Source organism: Propithecus coquereli, unplaced genomic scaffold, assembly GCF_000956105.1.
Source record: "Propithecus coquereli isolate 6110/MARCELLA unplaced genomic scaffold, Pcoq_1.0 Scaffold44, whole genome shotgun sequence".
Taxonomy (NCBI): domain Eukaryota; kingdom Metazoa; phylum Chordata; class Mammalia; order Primates; family Indriidae; genus Propithecus; species Propithecus coquereli.
The window spans coordinates 5,424,845-5,443,846 of record NW_012150174.1 but is presented as its reverse complement, the minus strand read 5'-3'; the positions used below and the strand labels follow the sequence as shown (position 1 = coordinate 5,443,846).

General features: G+C 34.0%; 1 protein-coding gene across 2 annotated transcripts in view; it reads right to left on the bottom strand.

Moving 5' to 3' along the window:
- COPB1 (coatomer protein complex, subunit beta 1) overlaps positions 1-19,002 on the bottom strand; it is a 57,551-nt gene that overhangs the window by 17,798 nt on the left and 20,751 nt on the right. For both annotated transcript variants that reach the window (XM_012654364.1, XM_012654365.1), the window contains 10 exons: positions 14,430-14,659; positions 13,848-14,017; positions 12,298-12,412; positions 10,276-10,368; positions 8,165-8,302; positions 5,380-5,499; positions 3,827-3,934; positions 3,596-3,742; positions 2,709-2,854; positions 861-957 (listed from right to left, as the gene is read on the bottom strand). In XM_012654364.1, the coding sequence (XP_012509818.1) occupies positions 861-957; positions 2,709-2,854; positions 3,596-3,742; positions 3,827-3,934; positions 5,380-5,499; positions 8,165-8,302; positions 10,276-10,368; positions 12,298-12,412; positions 13,848-14,017; positions 14,430-14,659 (1,364 nt within the window). The remainder of the gene's footprint in view (positions 1-860; positions 958-2,708; positions 2,855-3,595; positions 3,743-3,826; positions 3,935-5,379; positions 5,500-8,164; positions 8,303-10,275; positions 10,369-12,297; positions 12,413-13,847; positions 14,018-14,429; positions 14,660-19,002) is intronic.

Sequence of the window (19,002 nt, the reverse complement as noted above, 5' to 3'; positions counted from 1 at the left end):
TCTCGCTCTTGCTCAGGCTGGTCTCAAACTCCTGACTTTGAGCGATCCACACGCCTCGGCCTCCCGGAGTGCTAGGATTACAGGCGTGAGCCACCACGCCCAGCCTCTAAATCTGACTTATTTTTAAATAACTTCATTAACTACCTTTTCAATTAACCAAATGGCTACTATGTATTTATTCCTTAATACCAGTCTATCATCTAATTTAAGAGCTATAAGAGTTTTTAATCATTACCTATTTCAATTCCTTTATTCCTTTATTTTATAGTTGAAAATACTGATATTATTCAGTCAGGTTAAGGAATTTATATTTGCGGTCCCAGAACTAATTATTGGCAGAGCCAAGACTAGAACTAAGGTCTCCTGACAAGCAGTCCAATGTACTTTCTTCTTCTTTTTTGTTTTTTTACTAATCAGCTGAATTTAAGATTCATGTACTTTCTATTCCACCATAATGTCACTTGGATGAGGAATACTGACAGTTTTAGTACATAAATATTCTAAAGTCAGACTTGTTCCAAGACATTCTTCCTTTAGAACACATAGGCTACAGCGGAATTTTAAACACTTTCTTTTTTTTTTAAGCATAGAACATTTTGTTCACACAAAATCTTACCCAGAAGGGTAAATAATATAAATAAAAAAAGAGGTATTATGGCTCAACAGGGGGTAGGGGAGGGGGCTCCCCTAATTTTCCACAGCTCCTGAGGCTTAATTATCTGGGTAATTAAAATATACCTTTCAGTGTTCTTTAGCCCAGACACTACTAAATAAAAACACAAAAGCAAATTGCCACTTGAAAGTCAGATTTTCCTAATGTAAAAAACCACCATAGTAGGATTTACTAAAGTAAAACATACCTCGCCAAGGGACCTGCGGACTTCAGTCATCACACTCTGAATGTCTTCCTTGGTACTACAGTATTCTCCCAGGATCCATAATGCTCCTCGGTAAATTCTAGGACAAGAATACAATGAACAGGTATCACATGGTGGGGGGGAAAAAAGAATACAAGATCTGAATCGTGAACCTGGCAAATAAATCTTGAAGCAGAGATCTTTCTTTGTGAATTTATGCTCAAGAAAGAAAACAAGATTCTGAAGTTCTATAGGACTGTGGATAAACATTTCAGAAAGAATATATTGAACACTAAGTTTTGATTCTCTCCAGAGATCACAAGGATTAAAATGAATATAATTACATACACAAAGAGTGCAATGTGCACCACCCAAAGGATGGACATACTTGAAACTCGGACTTAGTGGGGGAGAGGGGCAAGGGCAACATACATAACCTAAACATCTGTACCCCCATAATATGCTGAAATAAAAAAAAAAATAAAAAACAACAACAAAAAATAAAATAAAATGAAAATAATTGTTCTTCTTATTATTAGGAAGATTCTAAAATTGGTAAACCCAGGAATGGTAAAAATAAAACACCACGTTTCCCAGAAAAGTATTCATTTAGTATAGAGGTAAGGTAAATTTGGCTTTATCACTTACTACTATGAAATACATTATTTTAATGTAAAAATTCATTTTTTTGATAGTCATTGAAAAGAAGAGGCAAGGTGCTAAACTTAGAACAATGGATACAGAAGTGCGAGGTCTCAGTGAAAAAAAAAAAACTTAAATTTTTATTCTTTACTTTTATTTAAATAAAGAAAGCAACAATTCTCTAGTTTAAAATGTTAAACTGAATAAAGTCTTTAGTCATCTTTTTCCTATGATTTTAATTGATTTTTTTCATAAAAAATTATCGAAATTGAACCTGTAAAAGATAATGGCTATCAAAAACCAAATCCTTGATGTAATTTTTTTCCTCACTTAAAAAGCAAATAGGCCGAGGTGGGTGGATTGTTTGAGCTCAGGAGTTCGAGACCAGCCTGAGCAAGAGCGAGACCCAGTCTCTACTAAAAAAAATAGAAAGAAATGATCTGGACAACTAAAAATATATAGAAAAAATTAGCCGGGCATGGTGGCGCATGCCTGTAGTCCCAGTTACTCGGGAGGGTGAGGCAGTAGGATCGCTTGAGTCCAGGAGTTTGAGGTTGCTGTGAGCTAGGCTAACGCCATGGCACTCACTCTAGCCAGGGCAACAGAGTGAGACTATGTCTCAAAAAAAAAAAAAAAAAAGAAGCAAATCTTGCTTACTTCCATAAATATCAATATATTTTCACATCATATAAACAATTTTATAGTGGTCCTTTCCTTCCTATCGAAACAGACACACTGCAAGTCTATTATAGTCTATCCATCAGCTGCTTCAAATGAAGCAAAATTTGAATGCAACAATCTTTCTTATTAGCAAAGGCTCTCTGAAGGGAAACACACAACGTTAGATCTAGGCTGCATTTTCAATTTTTCACTTCAATAAATGTGAAAGGGGGATGTAAATAATAATGACATCCACAAAGTGATCCCATTTAAAAATATGGTCTTTAGTCATTTTAAGATTCACAATGTTTTAGAGGAAATCAGACTAGAGAAACCTACCCAAACCCCTCCTAAAAATTTTTTTCTGCCCATAGATTATAGATTAGCTGAGCATGGGGGTGGAGTGATGTTTGTTGTCATGCTTAATTTGTCTTATTTGGTTTGATTAAGTCATTTCTCCATCATATTAATATTTTCAACTGACCCTTTAAAGATAGAAACTGATAAAATGTTTACTTGACCTTATATTCAGATGTATTTTAAACCTACTTGACAGATTTAATGGCATGAAAGACTTCAAGCATCTTCTCAACAATAAGCATTCTCAGGTTATCAAAGCGCTGAATGGCTTCACGAACAAATTCCAAGACATCGGCAGCTGCTGCTTCATTATTGTCACTGAGAAATTCCATTAACTTATGAAAAAAAAGGGAAATAGAACAAACAATTACATAATTTTCAGGAAAAAGTTATCTACAACAAGAAATAAATACATTTATAAAGAATGTAATTCTTAATAATTTTCAAGTACATAAAAATGTAATTGAGAGATTTAAGTACTATTATGTAAACAAAGTCACAATGGCTTTTCTGTTTATTACAAAACTCACTATAAAAGAAAAGCTAGAGATCTATAACTCAAAATAAATTCATTGGATACTCCTAAGTTATAACTAAAAGTAAAATCATTTTAGAGAAAAATCAGAGCTCAAAGGCAAATTTCAAATCATAATAACATACCTCATTTATCTGATAGTGACAGAAAGCAAAATATTCTAGGCTCGTCAATTTTTCCTATGATTCCTTTAACTGTAAGAGCTGAAGCTATCTGAAATAAATATTTACTTACCTTACTGAACGACATATATACACAATATAATTTTATGTTAGGAAATTGTAACAAACATCAACTAAAATAATATGCAGAGCTATTTTTTGTCACTATATTTTTGTTTGTTGTTTTGATTAAGATGTAAGAGAAAGAAGTCAGAGTCTTTAGTCTTTTGAGCTTAAGGGTGGATATAAAGATGCCTCTGACCATGAGATTTAGAGGTTCCAGACAGTTGAGATTTCTTGAGTTTAACTGCTGAATAAGTAGAATTTTAAAAAAAATTCTTTTTAAGAATTTCAAAATTAAAGTCATCAGAATTACATACCACAGGAATAACATTTGCAGCCATATCCGGAAATCGGACAGAACAGGAATGCAATGTTCGCACAAGGAGTTGTCTGTATTTGTCAGTATCTTCATGCTCAGACACATTATTTGTTTTTATCACTTCCTTCTTCAGGACAATAACCAGCTATAGAACAAAGTAAAAGTAAGTGAGAATTACATCCATACTTGGCCTCACAGCTTACAAAGTGCTGTCAGAGTTTTGTTTTACCTCTTCAACATTCCTAGAAGAGACAAGATCCAGTGCTAACTGCAGAGTTTTCTTCCGCACTTCTAAGTCTGGTGTGCTCAATACTCTTAGGATGTCCATAACCAGATCCTAAAAAAGAGCAAAAAAATCAAGAATTAACAATAATCTTTCTGGTCATAAGAAGAAAATCTTTACTTCAAAATGGCAGGCTCTGTCCATCATCACCTTAATAATAAAATCATTAGTGGGAGAATGAATAGATATTTTGGGCCTCCTGATACCATACAATATGAAGTAATATCACATGTGACATAACATATGTGACACATTCAAACTGAAAATGTTTATTTTGACTCTATTGAGCTTTAGATCCAACTTACAGTTTAGGGAAAATAACAGAAATCCCCAGAGCTAAATGACACCACAAGAAAGTTATGACACATTCAGAAGGAGAGACATTTTTACAGGGCAATGGATCTGGTCTCTTCAACAAGTCAGTGTCATGAAAAAAAATACTGTTCAAAATTAAGAGATGGAAAGGACATAACAACTAGATATAAGGTATGGTCAAGAACTGGACAAACCAAACAAAAAGGGGGTTTCTGGGATAACTGAGAAAATCTGAATCCGGACTTGGTATTAGATAATACTAAAATTATTAACAATTCTGTTAAGTGTGATAATAATATTTGGCTCTGTAGGAAAAAGTAATATTTCAAAAACGCATACTTTTAAAAATCTACGGCAGTTAAATGTTTTAAAATATAGTAAAACTCTAATGCATAAATGATTTTATTTCTTTAAAATTTTCTTTTTCAAAAATTCCAAACTAATAAAAAAGTTCTAAAAGTTCTAAGTGTGAATTCTGTATACCTACATTAACCAATTGTTAATATTTTGCCACATTTGCTTTATCATACTTTCTCTACTTTGCTAAACATTTTAGTGTACAGCTCCCAAGGATAACTCTTACAGCAACACCCAGACTTTTCCCAGACATGATATAATAACATTACAATTATCAAATTCAGAGAATTTAATATGGATCAATACTATTAATAACTAACATACAGACTACATTCACATTTCCCAAACTGTCCCAATAATGACTTTTATAGCAATTTGGTGTTGTTGTTGATCTGATCTAAGATCAGCATTGCATTTAGCTGCCATGGGGCTTTATTTTTATAATCATCATCATTCTCATGGATTAAATAGGTATGCTGATAATTTTCTAGAATCTGATCATTTTTTATTCTCCATCAACTGGTATAATTATTTTCCATGAAATGCAAATTATATTTGAATTAAAATGAATATATCACTATTGCTAATAGTATACTACAAAGATAAAAGATACAAGATAACATATTAATTAATTTTAGAAATTTTTTTTTTACAGCAAACATAATACCCAAAAAGCCTATGGTGATTCAAGTATTATACTTTAAAGAACCAAAATTTAAATTGCCCAGTCTTCCAGCATTTAAGTTAACCAAAATGGCAAGGCTTGGGAATAATCTAAATTTCAAAAATATTTTATTTAGGATCTCTCTCTTTCAGATAACACTCACCTGTAGTACTCGTTCATGGGCAGGATGTTCTTTTAATTCTATCAAGCGATCCAAAACTATGAGCTTTACATTATTGTCACTCTCCTTAATAATTAAATCAATGTAACATTGAGCAGCAGCCTATATAAAAAAGGAATAATTTTTAGAAGTCATTCATCTATTATAAACTTAGAATCTGAAAATAAGAAAAAAAAAGTCCCCATGAAACCAAAATATACTCCTTAATTCCTGCTCTAGAGTTTATACATTTTGTTCAGAGGAAATGTGTCCCTCTATTCCCTAAATACTAACAAACCTTGTTATTTTTCAAACTTACAAAAGATTAGAAGTATTACAAATCAAAAGAATGGAAAGGGGCTGCTACAGACGAAAATAATTATTAACAGCCAAAAATTAAGGTTTGAAACGAAGGAGCAAGGCAGAAAAAAGCAAGTAGAGAATCCCCAAAAATATAGCTATTAAGCATTTTCTGCTCAGGGGCAAAATCTAACTCATTGCGCTACACTATAGTAAAAATGAGACCATAAAGACCTTAAGTCATTAATATATTTTATTATATATTTAAAACAATTATTAATAAGACAAAAATGTATAAAATACTTTAGAATGATAAAGTTTAAAAGCAAAGGACAAACGAACAAATTTGAAAGAGCGCTCAATAGGCAAAGCTGGAACAATCTGACCAACATAATAAATAATGATAATACTGGATTATGATTAATAGAGTAAAATATCCATGCTGATACAAAGAAAGAAAAGAAAGGGAGGGAAGAGAAAGGACAGCTCTTCCTTGCATAAGAATTCCAGTTAGTAAGTACAGAAGGAGGGAAATAGAAAATTACCATTAGAATACCAGAGTAATAACTGTTGCAGAGAAAATCCACTGACAGATGCTAAAATAAGTAGGTGTGAATTCAAGGTACAATATAGTCTGAAAGTATCTCCCCCAGAATATTTATTGGTTACAATGGGAGAAATCATAACAATGAAATCTGGCAGACACCACCTTCACTGACTGATCAAGGTTAACATCACCAGAATAAAATATTATACATAGACATCATGTACTCCTTGATATCATAAACTGAGGACACATCACTTCTGTGGTACTATCTCCAAAAATGTATAACCTCAATCTAACTATGAAAAAATATCAGACTATGAATTGAGGCATATTTTACAAAAAAGCTGACCAGTATTCTTCAAATATGTTGAGGTCATGAAAAAAAGAAAGACTGAGGAATTATTACAGATTGGAGGAGATGAAGATATGACAACCAAATGCAATGTGGGATCCTAGATTGGATCCTGGAACAGAAAAAGGACATCGGTGGAAAACTGGCAAAATATGAATAAAGCCCACGGTTTAATTAACAGTTCTGTTCCAACATTAGTTTCTTAGTTTTTGACAATTATATTATACAATGGTTACGCAAGATGTGAACATTTTGCATAGCAGGGTGAAGAGTACATGAGAATTTTGTCCTATTTTTGCAATTTTTCTGTAAGTTTAAAATTATTTCAAAATAAAAAATTAAAAAACATTTTAAATATTGGTGGGTAAGCAGTATATTCTCTCATATATATAATCTGGCTTTCTAGAACAATTGATTCTCTGAATATATTGGAGGTTCCTGATACAGTATTGATAAAGATGAGAAATAATATTCTATTATTGAAAACACTTACTGGAACTTTTTAGGATCTATCACTTAGGATCCAAGTCTCATATTCCCAGATCCCGTTTTTAACGTAAATAAAATATGGTGAGAGATCTTAAAACACGAGTATCGTTCTCCAGAAACTAGAGATACAGTTGATACTCAAAACAATGCAGGAGTTGGGGCACTGACCCCCCGCATGGTCAAAAATCCATGTATAACTTTTGACTCCCCCAAAACTTAAATACTGATAGGATACTGTTGACCTGAAGCCTTACCAATAACATATACAGTTGATAAAAACATGTTTTGCATATGTACTATATACTTTTTTTTTTGAAACAGAGTCTCACTCTGTTGCCCTGGCTAGAGTGAGTGCCGTGGCGTTAGCCTAGCTCACAGCAACCTCAAACTCCTAGGCTCAAGCAATCCTACTGCCTCAGCCTCCTGAGTAACTGTGACTACAGGCATGTACCACCATGCCCAGCTCATTTTTTTTCTATATATTTTTAGTTATCCAGATGATTTCTTTCTATTTTTTTTTTAGTAGAGACGGGGTCTTGCTCTTGCTCAGGCTGGTTTCGAACTCCTGAGCTCAAACAATCTGCCCGCCTCGGCCTCCCAGAGTGCTAGGATTACAGGCATGAGCCACCGTGCCCGGCCCCTATATACTGTATTCTTAAAGTAAGCTAGAGAAAGAAAATGTTATTTAAGAAGATCATAAGGAAGAGAAAATGTATTTACTATTCATTAAGAGGAAGTGTATCATCATAAAGGTCTTCATCCTCATCCTCTTCACATTGAGTAGGCAGAGGAGGAGGAGAAAGAGGAAGAGGAGGGGTTGGTCTTGCTATCTCAGGGGTGGCAGAGACAGAAATCCTGCACAGTTCGAACCCATGTTGTTCAAGGGTCAACTGTACTGTTACTCTCTCTCTTTCTCTATGTGTATGAAAGCAGAAAGGAAAAAAGAAGTTGGATTACGTAAGGAATCAAAAACTTTTATAAAATTTGGTAGTTGTTCTCTTTACGCCATGTAACCACACAGTGAATTGCAATGTCACTAAATCATGAGTAATAAGAAGGCGTCATCTAATCTGGCCCCCAAAGAAACATGCAATAAGTACCTTAATTGCAGTTGGTGCACTAGAGAGTGTCACTAATGTCCCAGCAGCTTCATATTTTACAGCAGGGCTAGATGACTGTAATAAGTTATAGATGCAGCGAATGAAACGAGCTCTTTCTGATGGATTAGCATGACAGACCTGGAGAAGAAAGCATTTAGATTTCAACTGATGTCAGGGACACTTGCTTTCAAATGGAATTTTTTCATGGACATCAGCTTAAGGGATGCTAGTTGTCTTAATTTGAAAGCTAAGAATAGTTTTACAAGAACTTATGAAAAGTGTTGGCCAACATGGGGTGAGACATCATGACACCACACTGATAATTTCAGAAAGAAACAATTTTATTTCAAATTATTGTTACAGCTACTCTTCCATTTATTCATTCTACCATAATTTATATTTTTATTGCTTCACAAAAGGTTTTCAGATGGCTTATAGTAAAAGATATGCATACTACATACAGATAAAAAAGAAAATGTACAGTAACAAAAGCAAGGACACATTAACCTACGGCACTAATATGGATACTGTGATAGGATATTAAGTTTGGTCCTAAATTTTTATTCTGGATGCCATGTCAAAAAGAAAAACATGATGGACGATATAAATCTAAATAGTTGATAAAAGGAAAATGCCAGTTCTTCAAGCAAGAAAAATAACACTTTTTTCTGAAGTATTACTTCCTATTATTTGGGACTATATTTGATCTTGGAGAGGAAACTAAACTAAATTTCTATCCTGTTCTAAATGCATCCCAATACCTTTACTTGGCAAACAAAATGTCCCTCATTTGTTTCTCTTTTGAAGTTAGTATTTATATTAGATTTTCCTAAAATACATATAGTCAAATCTCTGTTACTTGGGCATGACTTAAAAAACTATTCCCTCTTACTATAACTTGGACCGTACTCTGTCATCACCAGATAGCAGAGAACTCCTATTTTTGAGAACCTCAGGGGTATCTCCTAAACCATACGCATGAATTAGAAGTAACTATATATTTACAGTCTTGGTTTCATCTTAAATGGCAATTCCAAATGATTGGTACCCTGGTGTTCAGAGAACACCTTTCCTGGAGAAGCAAAGACAGCTATAATCAGCAGTGTCTGCCACGGTATGTTTTGTCCATATCATTCTTTCTATCTATTTACTTATGTATTTATTTATTTTTTAACAGATGGGGCCTCACTGTGTTGTCCAGGCTGATCCTCCTACGTCAGCCTCCCGAGTAGCTGGGACTAGGAATACAGGCACATGTCACTACACTCAGCTAATTTTTTTTGCGTGTGTGTGTATGTGTGTGTGCGTGCGTTGGGGCGTCTCTCTATGTTGACCAAACTGGTCCTGAACTCTGTTGCTCAAGTGATCCTCCCATGTCGGCCTCCCAAAGTGCTTGGATGACAGGTGTGAGCCACCACATCTGGCCCATATCATTCTGTTTAATAAAGCTATTCTTGATCTATATTTTTGTTGACCTCTAACAACATCAATAGCAAAGTTGGATCTTACTGCACCTTTTATCAGAACATTAAGAAGCAATCAACTCTTTCAAAAGATAAAGTGTTGCCAATTAAGTACTTCATTTAAATTTTTAGCTGGCTTTAGACTTCCTGTCAATGGCCTGCAATGTCATATTAATATATTTTAAGTTTCTCTATTCTCTTTTACAAACAGGGAACATAAAAAGTATTTAAGGCTTTTTTGTTTGTTTTTAGATTTCTAAAGTAGTCTGGTGTATACTCAAGAAAATCTTGAATTTTATTCCAAAGGCTAATTCATAATCTATTCAGTGACTGGGCAGTTCACCATGATTTCTCTGCAGCTGTACTGGCTCAAGCCATGAATTTTTATAGAACTGCTTACAGAGGTTTAGAAAGGAAGAAAGCAAGTACTCTACTTGGAAAACACAATGAACCAAAGGAAAAAGAAAAAAAGCTTTAATAGACCACACTATAAAATATTTCTACCATTAAAAATTATATTATCCTAGCAATTACGTAGCATGCCAGCGTATATACCTTGTCTTAAACTGCTGAGTTTATTTTGTGCAGAGTAACTGCTAACCAAAAGCAGATCCATGTATTTTAACCATCATAGATTATTATTCTTACCTTATAAATTAGTTCAACAATAACCAACTGCAGAATGTCTCCAAATGTTTGAACTTGATCAATACAAGTACTTAGGTAATCCAAAGCTCGATCCTAAAATAAGAATGTATTTATCATACTCCACTTCAGTCAATACAAAGACTTAATGCAACTTAAAAAAAACCACATACATTACAACCAAATATGAAACAAATGAGAAAATCAGGGCAAAGAGAAATTAACTGGAGAAAAAAATGAAGAAACCAAGAATGAAGAAGTTAACATAAAGTCTAAGACATAAAGTCAAATACATTTTCTAAGAATGAGTCACAAATGTAGGGTCTAATTTTCTAGCAGCTAAACCAAAGAGAAAAACACTGTTATATAATTCGGGGTATACATACAATCAAAAGAAGCCAGCTACTGGGAAGTATAGTCATTCCTATTACTATTCCTAAAAGAAAAATCTATGGGTCCTCATATTTCAGACACTGTGATATAACTATGGCCTCAACAGCATCTCTCCAGTAAAAATATCAGTAAACTTTATTGAACTATTTCTGATTTATACCTTAATATAGGTAAACAACATAATACCAAAAGCACAAGTCAGTAAAACCAATTCTCCAAGAGGCTCAAACATAGTGGCCCATATAAGTTGCTTTCTCATAATTTTATTTAGGAAGATAAAATGATAGTATCTAGTGTCATCTCACACTGATCGGGATGGCCACTATCAAAATATCAGAAAATAACAAGTGTTGGCAAGGACGTGGAGAAATTGGAACCTTTGTGCTCTGCTGGTGAAAATGTACACTGGTACAGGTGCTATGGAAAACATAAGGCAGCTACTCAAAAAATTAAAAATAGAATTGCCATATGATCCAGCAATTCTACTTCTGGGTATATACCCAAAAGAACTGAAAGCAAGATCTTGAACAGATATCTGTGCACTTATGTTCACAGCAGCATCATTTGTAATAGTTAAAGCAACCCAAGTGTCCACCAATAGATGAATGAATAAACAAAATGCGGTATATATTTATAATGCAATATTATTCAGCTTTAAAAAGGAAGGCTGAATAATACATGGTAAAACATGCATGAACCATGAAAACATTTAAGCTAAGTGAAATAAGCCAGTCACAAGGTCTACAAGAGGATAAAACATAGTGGCCCATATAAGCTGCTTTCTAATAATCTTATCAGAAAGATACTAGGAAGATACAATGACACTATCTAATATCATCTCACACCAATCAGGATGGCTGCTATCAAAATATCAGAAAATAACAAATGTGTATCCTTATTAGGCTATCCTACTTCCACAGATATGGTTAAAGGTGGAGACCCTAAGCAAAGCTACTATTTTTCTCTATTAAATAATCTTATTTATTTGTTTGTTTTTTGTTCTTGAGACAGAGTCTCACTGTCTTCCTGGGTAGAGTGCAGTGGTGTCATTGTAGCTCATTGCAATCTCAAACTCCTGGGCTCAAGAGATCCTCTTGCCTCAGCCTCCTGGATAGCTGGGATTACAGGCATGCGCCACCATGCCTGGCTAATTTTTCTATTTTTAATAGAGATGGGGTCTTGTTCTTGCTGAGGCTGGTCTCAAACTCCTGAGCTCAAGCAATACTCCCACCTTGGCCTCCCAGGGTGCTAATATTACAGGTGTGAGCCATCATGCCCAGCCCAAATAATTTTAGATCTACATCAACAAACATAAGGAAAAACAGGCAATCAAAGCCCCGAAGTAAAGTACCATAGAATATAGCCATAATAATTTTGATTTTTAAAAGCTATAAGGTAGTGGTTATAAAATGCTTCTTTTATGTTTACTTAAAAAGAAAGAACATATACATAAGTAGAATTTTGGAGAAGGGTCAAGAAAAAAAGGTATTTTTATACACATTAAGTCCAAAAATCTAAAAGAATCAAAATATACAAACCCTGTGCACTATAAACAAAATAACCATAAATATGATTAGGCTTATGTAATTCATTTAAATACAGTCATAAACTATTTTCTAAAAAGTACTTCACCTGATCTGCATGAATTAGCATCATAAATGCATTCCTTTTGCAACTTGCATCCTTCTCATTCACCAGAAAATCATGTATCAGTTCAGGGGCATCAGGTATAAGATGTTCAAAATTTCTTTAAATAAAACAGGTAACATCCATATTTAATAAAAACCTTTCGTATTTTAGTAACACTGGATAATACCACAATTACACTTAATCAAACTTTATAACATAAATGATTATTTTGCTTTTTGAAACTTTAAATCAATTAGAATTAGGGGAAGGAATCCCAAGATTACACCTTCATCTATTAAGTTATCAAATTATATATTTTCTAGTTCAAATCCGAAAAAGCTGATTTATTCAACATGCTATCTGAAATGTCTCTAATGATTGTCTTTCAGACATTTTAGAAATATAATATCAACACATTAAGAATTAACAGAGAAAAAAATACAGTTCTTCCAATTTTATTAGTTGTATACTACATTTACTAACTTATTTACTTACTAATTTATTTCTCATTTTAGAAATTTAAAATATTTGTAGTACAGAGAATAATGAACTAGCTGAATAAAAACCATCACCTAACTTCAACAATTATTAATTCACGGCCAGTTCTGTTTCACTTATACACTCGCCCACTTCCTCTCCTTTCATATTATTTTGAAGCAAATTCTAGACAACTATTACTTCTGTGAATCTATCAGTATGCCTCTCTAAAATTAAGGACTTTTTACTTTTGAAACGAATCATAATTCCGTTATCCCACCTTAAAAAATAATTCTTTAATATCAGTGTTCAAATTTCCAACTGTCTTATAATTGTCATAATTTTTGTGTGTACGCTATTGTTTAAATTCTGAATTTTGTGTAGTCTCTATGGTAACAAAGAACTCAACTACATTATTAACCAGAATACCACTTTCCTTGACAGATAAAATCTAATAGTAAGACAACTGTGAAATTATTTCTCAATCAAGAAATATATTAAAGTACAAAGATGCTTGTAAAAATTACATTCTACTTCTAAATGACTGACACTAGTGATTATAAAAACCAAGCAGGATAGCTTCATCTAACTGGTTCTTTAAATTGTTTTTAAAGTCCAAAATCTTCAACAAGAACAGTCCCAATCAGTTCAGAATTGTATCCCTTGTCATTAAAATAGTTCCCTCTTCAAAGCCTCTAAGGGTAAAAAGACAAAATCCACATTCCACAAAGAGAGAATTCCAAAATAAGGTGAAAAACTTAAAGCCTACAGGGTGTAAGCAAGTAAATAAATAAAGTGTGCTGGATTATTACAGTGGAGAATGAACTGTATTTAAAGGGGGCTATTGTCATTCAATTTCGGCAGCTTGTGGCAATGAAGAAAGTAGGGCCAGTGTTGCCAAATATTTTGACTTTTTAATGTTGACGACTTAACAATAATAAGGAAAAATAAACTTGCTAGTCAAACAAAATATATCTGCAAGCTATATACAGTCTTCAAGCAACCACTTGGGAACCTTTAGTCTAAAAGACTAAACAGTTCTTACAGAAATAAGCCAAAGGCATATCTTTATTTACCTATAGATAGTATAGATGGCCAAAACAGCATTTCTTCTAACATAGCTGTGTCGATGCTCCAAACAAGCACGGATGGCTGGCATTAAAGGTTCTAGCAATTCTGCTTCTTTTAATTTGCAAAGAAAACGAAGAGTAGACCCTCGAATAAATTCATTAGGATGTTGAAGATCCTGATATAAAAATTTAAATATGAAATGTTGACTCTCAGCTTTTCACAAAAAAATTTTTTAAATGCAAAACTTTCTGATGGAAAAAGATCAAATTAAGTTTGTGCAAAAAACCTGTATTATCAGGCAATTTCCATCAGATTCCTGTTGATTAAAGCAATTTTTACCTATCTCATCAATGTCTTATACATGTATCACTGTTTATTAATAACGCATATACATAAAATACACAGTATGTCTGAAAAAGAAACAATACAACTTTTTACAATAACTCTTTACAACTTCAATTCCAAATATCTACAATTTACATCTCACTGAAGACTTAATTTTGAAAACTAAAACAAAGCCCATTTCATCAATTTTACAATTATTTGAAATCAAAGCAATATTCAGAAATAATTATTATTTGGTTTACCTTTCTGTATGCATCACATACGAGAATCATTTCATGTAAAAGTCTCCCATCTGGAGTTGTTTTAGGGACAATTTCCCAAAATACCAGTAGTAATTTTTTGATGGTATGATCCTGAAGAGGTAGCACAAAACGAATGATGGTCATCAGAAGTCCAGGAAGCTTTTCACCATTCAGAATCATAATGATTACTTTCTTCAAAGCTTCAGTTTTCGACTTCACATCTCCTTTTTCTGATCCAAAAAAATTTTTAAAAAGGACAATTATTTTGAAAGAAAATTCCTCCCATAATTTTAAAAGCAATTAACAAAGTAAAATATACTTTTCCACTTTATTATCAGCAATGGTAATAAAGGTATAAACTCAAGCGACAAAGGTTCTCCATGTGGCTCCGACACAAACAAGCTGTATGTCTTTGCGCAAGTCATTTATCTCTGAACACTGGATTCTTTTTTTCTGAGACAGAGTCTCACTCTCTTGCCTGGGCTAGAGTGCCATGGCATCAGCCTAGCTCACAGCAGCCTCAAACTGCTGGGCTCAAGTGATCCTCCTGCCCCAGCCTCCCAAGTAGCAGGGACTACAGGCACTTGTACAATGCCCGGCTAATTTTTTCTATTTTTAGTTGTTTGGCCAATTTCTTTTTATTTTTAGTAGAGATGGGGTCTCGCTCTTGCTCAGGTTGGTCTCGAACTCCTGAGCTCAAGCAATCCTCCTGCCTCGGCCTCCCAGAGTGCTAGGATTACAGGCATGAGCCACCGCGCCCAGCCTGAACCTTGGATTCTTTACATACAGTATGAAGGGACTGGATTAGATTTCTGGTCCCTAACCAACTGAGTTAATGTAGACTTCATGAATCTATAGGCATACCAAGTAATCATGTGTTTCACTAACATAGCTATTTTTCCAAAACGTAAATAGATGCCCTTAAGATAAATACTTCTGAATTCAAAATAACTTTCAGCTATTTTGTGTGCATTTTCTCAAAGTTATAACCACTATAATGGGGAGGACAACCACTATAATGGGGAGGGCAACCACTATTGGGAGGAGAGGGCAAATATGTGACCTTTTCTTAACATTAGAAGAGGGACCCCATACTCAAAAATATTGGGAACTAAAGGAATGGATTAATTTCAAAATCTCATATTTCTACAAGCTATAAAACTTTAGAATTTTTCTTAAGATATCATCTGAAAAACTAAAGGAAAATTAAAATGTTCTAGGTTAGTAGTCATTGTTTAGAATTAAGGATGACATGTTCAAGATAAAATGCCAGTTTACTATTACTGAGCATAAAAAATATGCAATACAAGTATTTTATGCAAAACAATTTATAATTTCACACTATTATCTTTCATACTGAAGAATTTACAGTACTAAAAATCTTATGGATCCAAAATTCAAAGGCAGAAGTATGAGACAAGCACAATGCTACTACAACTGTTTAGATCATAAAAATAAATAAATATCTGGGGGAGGGGAGGACAAAGAAGGATGACAAGTCTTCAATAGTCTCAGGACTATCTGGAGGAAAACAATACAACTAATGGGTAGAAGTTACCAGTAACCAGATTTGGGCCTAACTATGAGAAATAAATTTCTAACAGTTAGAGCTAGGCTATTAAATAAAGAGTTCCCTGTTGCCAAAGAGACAGAGACTGTGCATGACCATTTGGTAGAGTTAAGCGTCAGAAGAATTATACTAGGTAGATAAAAAGTCATTTCAAGCCCCAAACTCTATATATTACTAGATTAATGTGGTATTTTTGTATATTGCAGAAGAGAATATCATTATTTGGACTGAGAATACAGTGAGTTATTGACAAATTCACCCCGTGACAGTCAGTATTTATGTTTACAACAAATTTCTTATGTATCTTTCAAAGGTTTTTACCTCCTCTCACCTATGGAAAAAATAACTGGTTTGTGCCATATCAATAAATAAATAGATATAAATGAAGTGAGTGCCGTATCGAATCAAGAAATAAACGTTAAAGGATGCGTGAGTATCAATCTGGGGAAACCTTCAGTTTTTATGTCTGTGAGGATGACAAAAACAAAGCATCAGGAGAAATGACAGTAGCTGCTAGCAATAACTATAGAAATAAGCCAGATTAGGCAAACTTCTAAGTAGCTAAAGTTGTATTCACTAAGCCTAAACAGGTTTTTCTCTACTTGTTCTAAAGCTCCCGCTCTGAACTTTAAAAAAACAAAAGTTTTCTTTTTCCTTTCCTAATCTGTTTGATAGTGTAAAGGACACAAATTTGGTTCAAAAGGCATAAAATTGTATCACTTATCTGATGGCTTCTTTTGCTCTAGTTTTTGACTGTTTTTCACAAATTAGTAAATTTCTGAAAGTTCAGCAGGATAGAACTCCACTTGTAACAAAAATTTTAAAAGTTTTTAACCAAAAAAGTGAAAGATCTCTATAATGAAAATTATAAGACACTGATGATGAAAGAAGTTAAAGAGGACACATAAAAAAAAGAAAAGATATTCTATGCTCATGGATTGGAAGAATCAATATTATCAAAATATCCATACTACCCAAAGCAATCTACAGATTTAATGCAATCCCCATGAAAATACGAATGACATTCTTCACAGAAATACAAAAAATAAAATTTATATGGAACCACAAAAGACCTAGAATAGCCAAAGCCATCCTGAGCAAAAAGAACATAACTGGAGGAATCATATTACCTGACTCCAAATTATACTACAGAGCTGTAGTAACCAAAACAGCATGGTACTGGCATAAAAACAGACACACAGACCAATGGAACAGAATAGAGAATCCAGAAATAAATCCACACATCAATGGTGAACTTATCTTTGAAAAAGGTGCCAACAATATACAGTGGGGAAAGGACAGTGGTGCTGGAAAAACAGGGTATCTATATGCAAAAGAATGAAACTAGATCCTTATCTCTCACCATATATAAAAGTTAAATCAAATGGATTTAAAAACTTGAATCTAAGACCTGAAACTATGAAACTACTAAAAGAAAACATTGGGGAAATGCTTTGGGAACTTTGGTCTGCACAGGACTTCTTGAACAATACCCCCAAGCACAGGCAACCAAAGCAAAATTGGATAAATGGGACCACATCAAGCTAAAAAGCTTCTGTATAGCAAAGGAAACAATCAACAAAGTGAAGAGACAACCCACAGAATGGGAGAAAATATTTACAAACCACATCTGACAAAGGGACTAATAGCTAGAATACATAAGGAGGTCCAACAACTCAACAGGAAAAAAATCAATCTGATTAAAAAATGGGCAAAGGAACTGAATAGACATTTCTCAAAAGACAAATGGCCAACATGTATATGAAATGCTAAACATCACTACTCATCAGAGAAATGCAAATCAAAATTATAATGAGGTATCATCTCACCCCAGTTAAAATTGCTTTTATCAAAAAGACAGGCAATAATGAATGCTGGTAAGGATGTGGAGAAAGGGGAACCCTTGCACACTGTTGATGGGAAAGTAAATGAGTGCAACCACTATGGAGAATGGTATAGAAGCTCCTCAAAAAAACTAAAAATAGAACTACCATATAACCCAGCAATCCACTGCTGGGCATATATCCAAAGGAGGGGAATTCGGTATATTGAAAAGATATCTGCATTCCCATGTTTACTGTAGCACTATTCACAATAGTCAAGATTTGGTATCAACCTGAGTGTCCATCAATGGATGAGTAAAGAAATTGTGGTACATGTACAACAAGGGAATATTGAATAGGCACAAAAAAGAATGGAATCCTACCATTTGCAACATGGATGGAACTGGAGAACATTATGTTACATGAAATAAGCCAAGCACAGAAAGACAAATCTTGCATGTTCTCACTCATACGTGGGAGCTAAATACTAAAAACAATTGATCTTATGAGACAGAGAGCAGAATGGTTACCAGAGGCTGAAAAGCGTGGTGGGGATGGGGGATAAAGTGGGGATGGTTAATGGGTGCAAAGATATAGTTAGATAATCAGATAGAATGAACAACAGTTGATAGCACAACAAAGTGACTACAATCATCACTGAGAGTATGCTTTAAAATAAATAACAGAGTGGAACTGCAATGTTCCTAACACAAAGAAATGATAAATGCCTGAGGTGATGGATACCCCAATTATCCTGATTCGATTCACATTGTATGCCTGTGTCAAATCCTCACATGTACTCTATAAAGATATGTAACTAAAAAGTAGCCATAATAATTTTTAAAAAGGCCAGGCACGGTGGCTCATGCCTATAATCCTAGCACTCTGCGAGACTGAGGAAGGATTGCTTGAGGCTAGGAGTTCCAGACCAGCCTGAGCAAGAGTGAGAACCTGTCTCTGCCAAAAACAGAAAACATTAGCAGGCATGGTGGCGTGCACCTTTAGTCTCAGCCACTTGGGAGTCTCAGGCAGGAGGATCACTTGAGCCTAGGAGTTTGAGAATGCAGTGAGCTACGATGATGATACTGCACTCTAGCCCAGGCAACAGAGTAAGACTCTGTCTCAAAAAAAAAAAAAAGTTTAAAAAGTTTAATAGCTTATGAAAAAATCTATACCATTT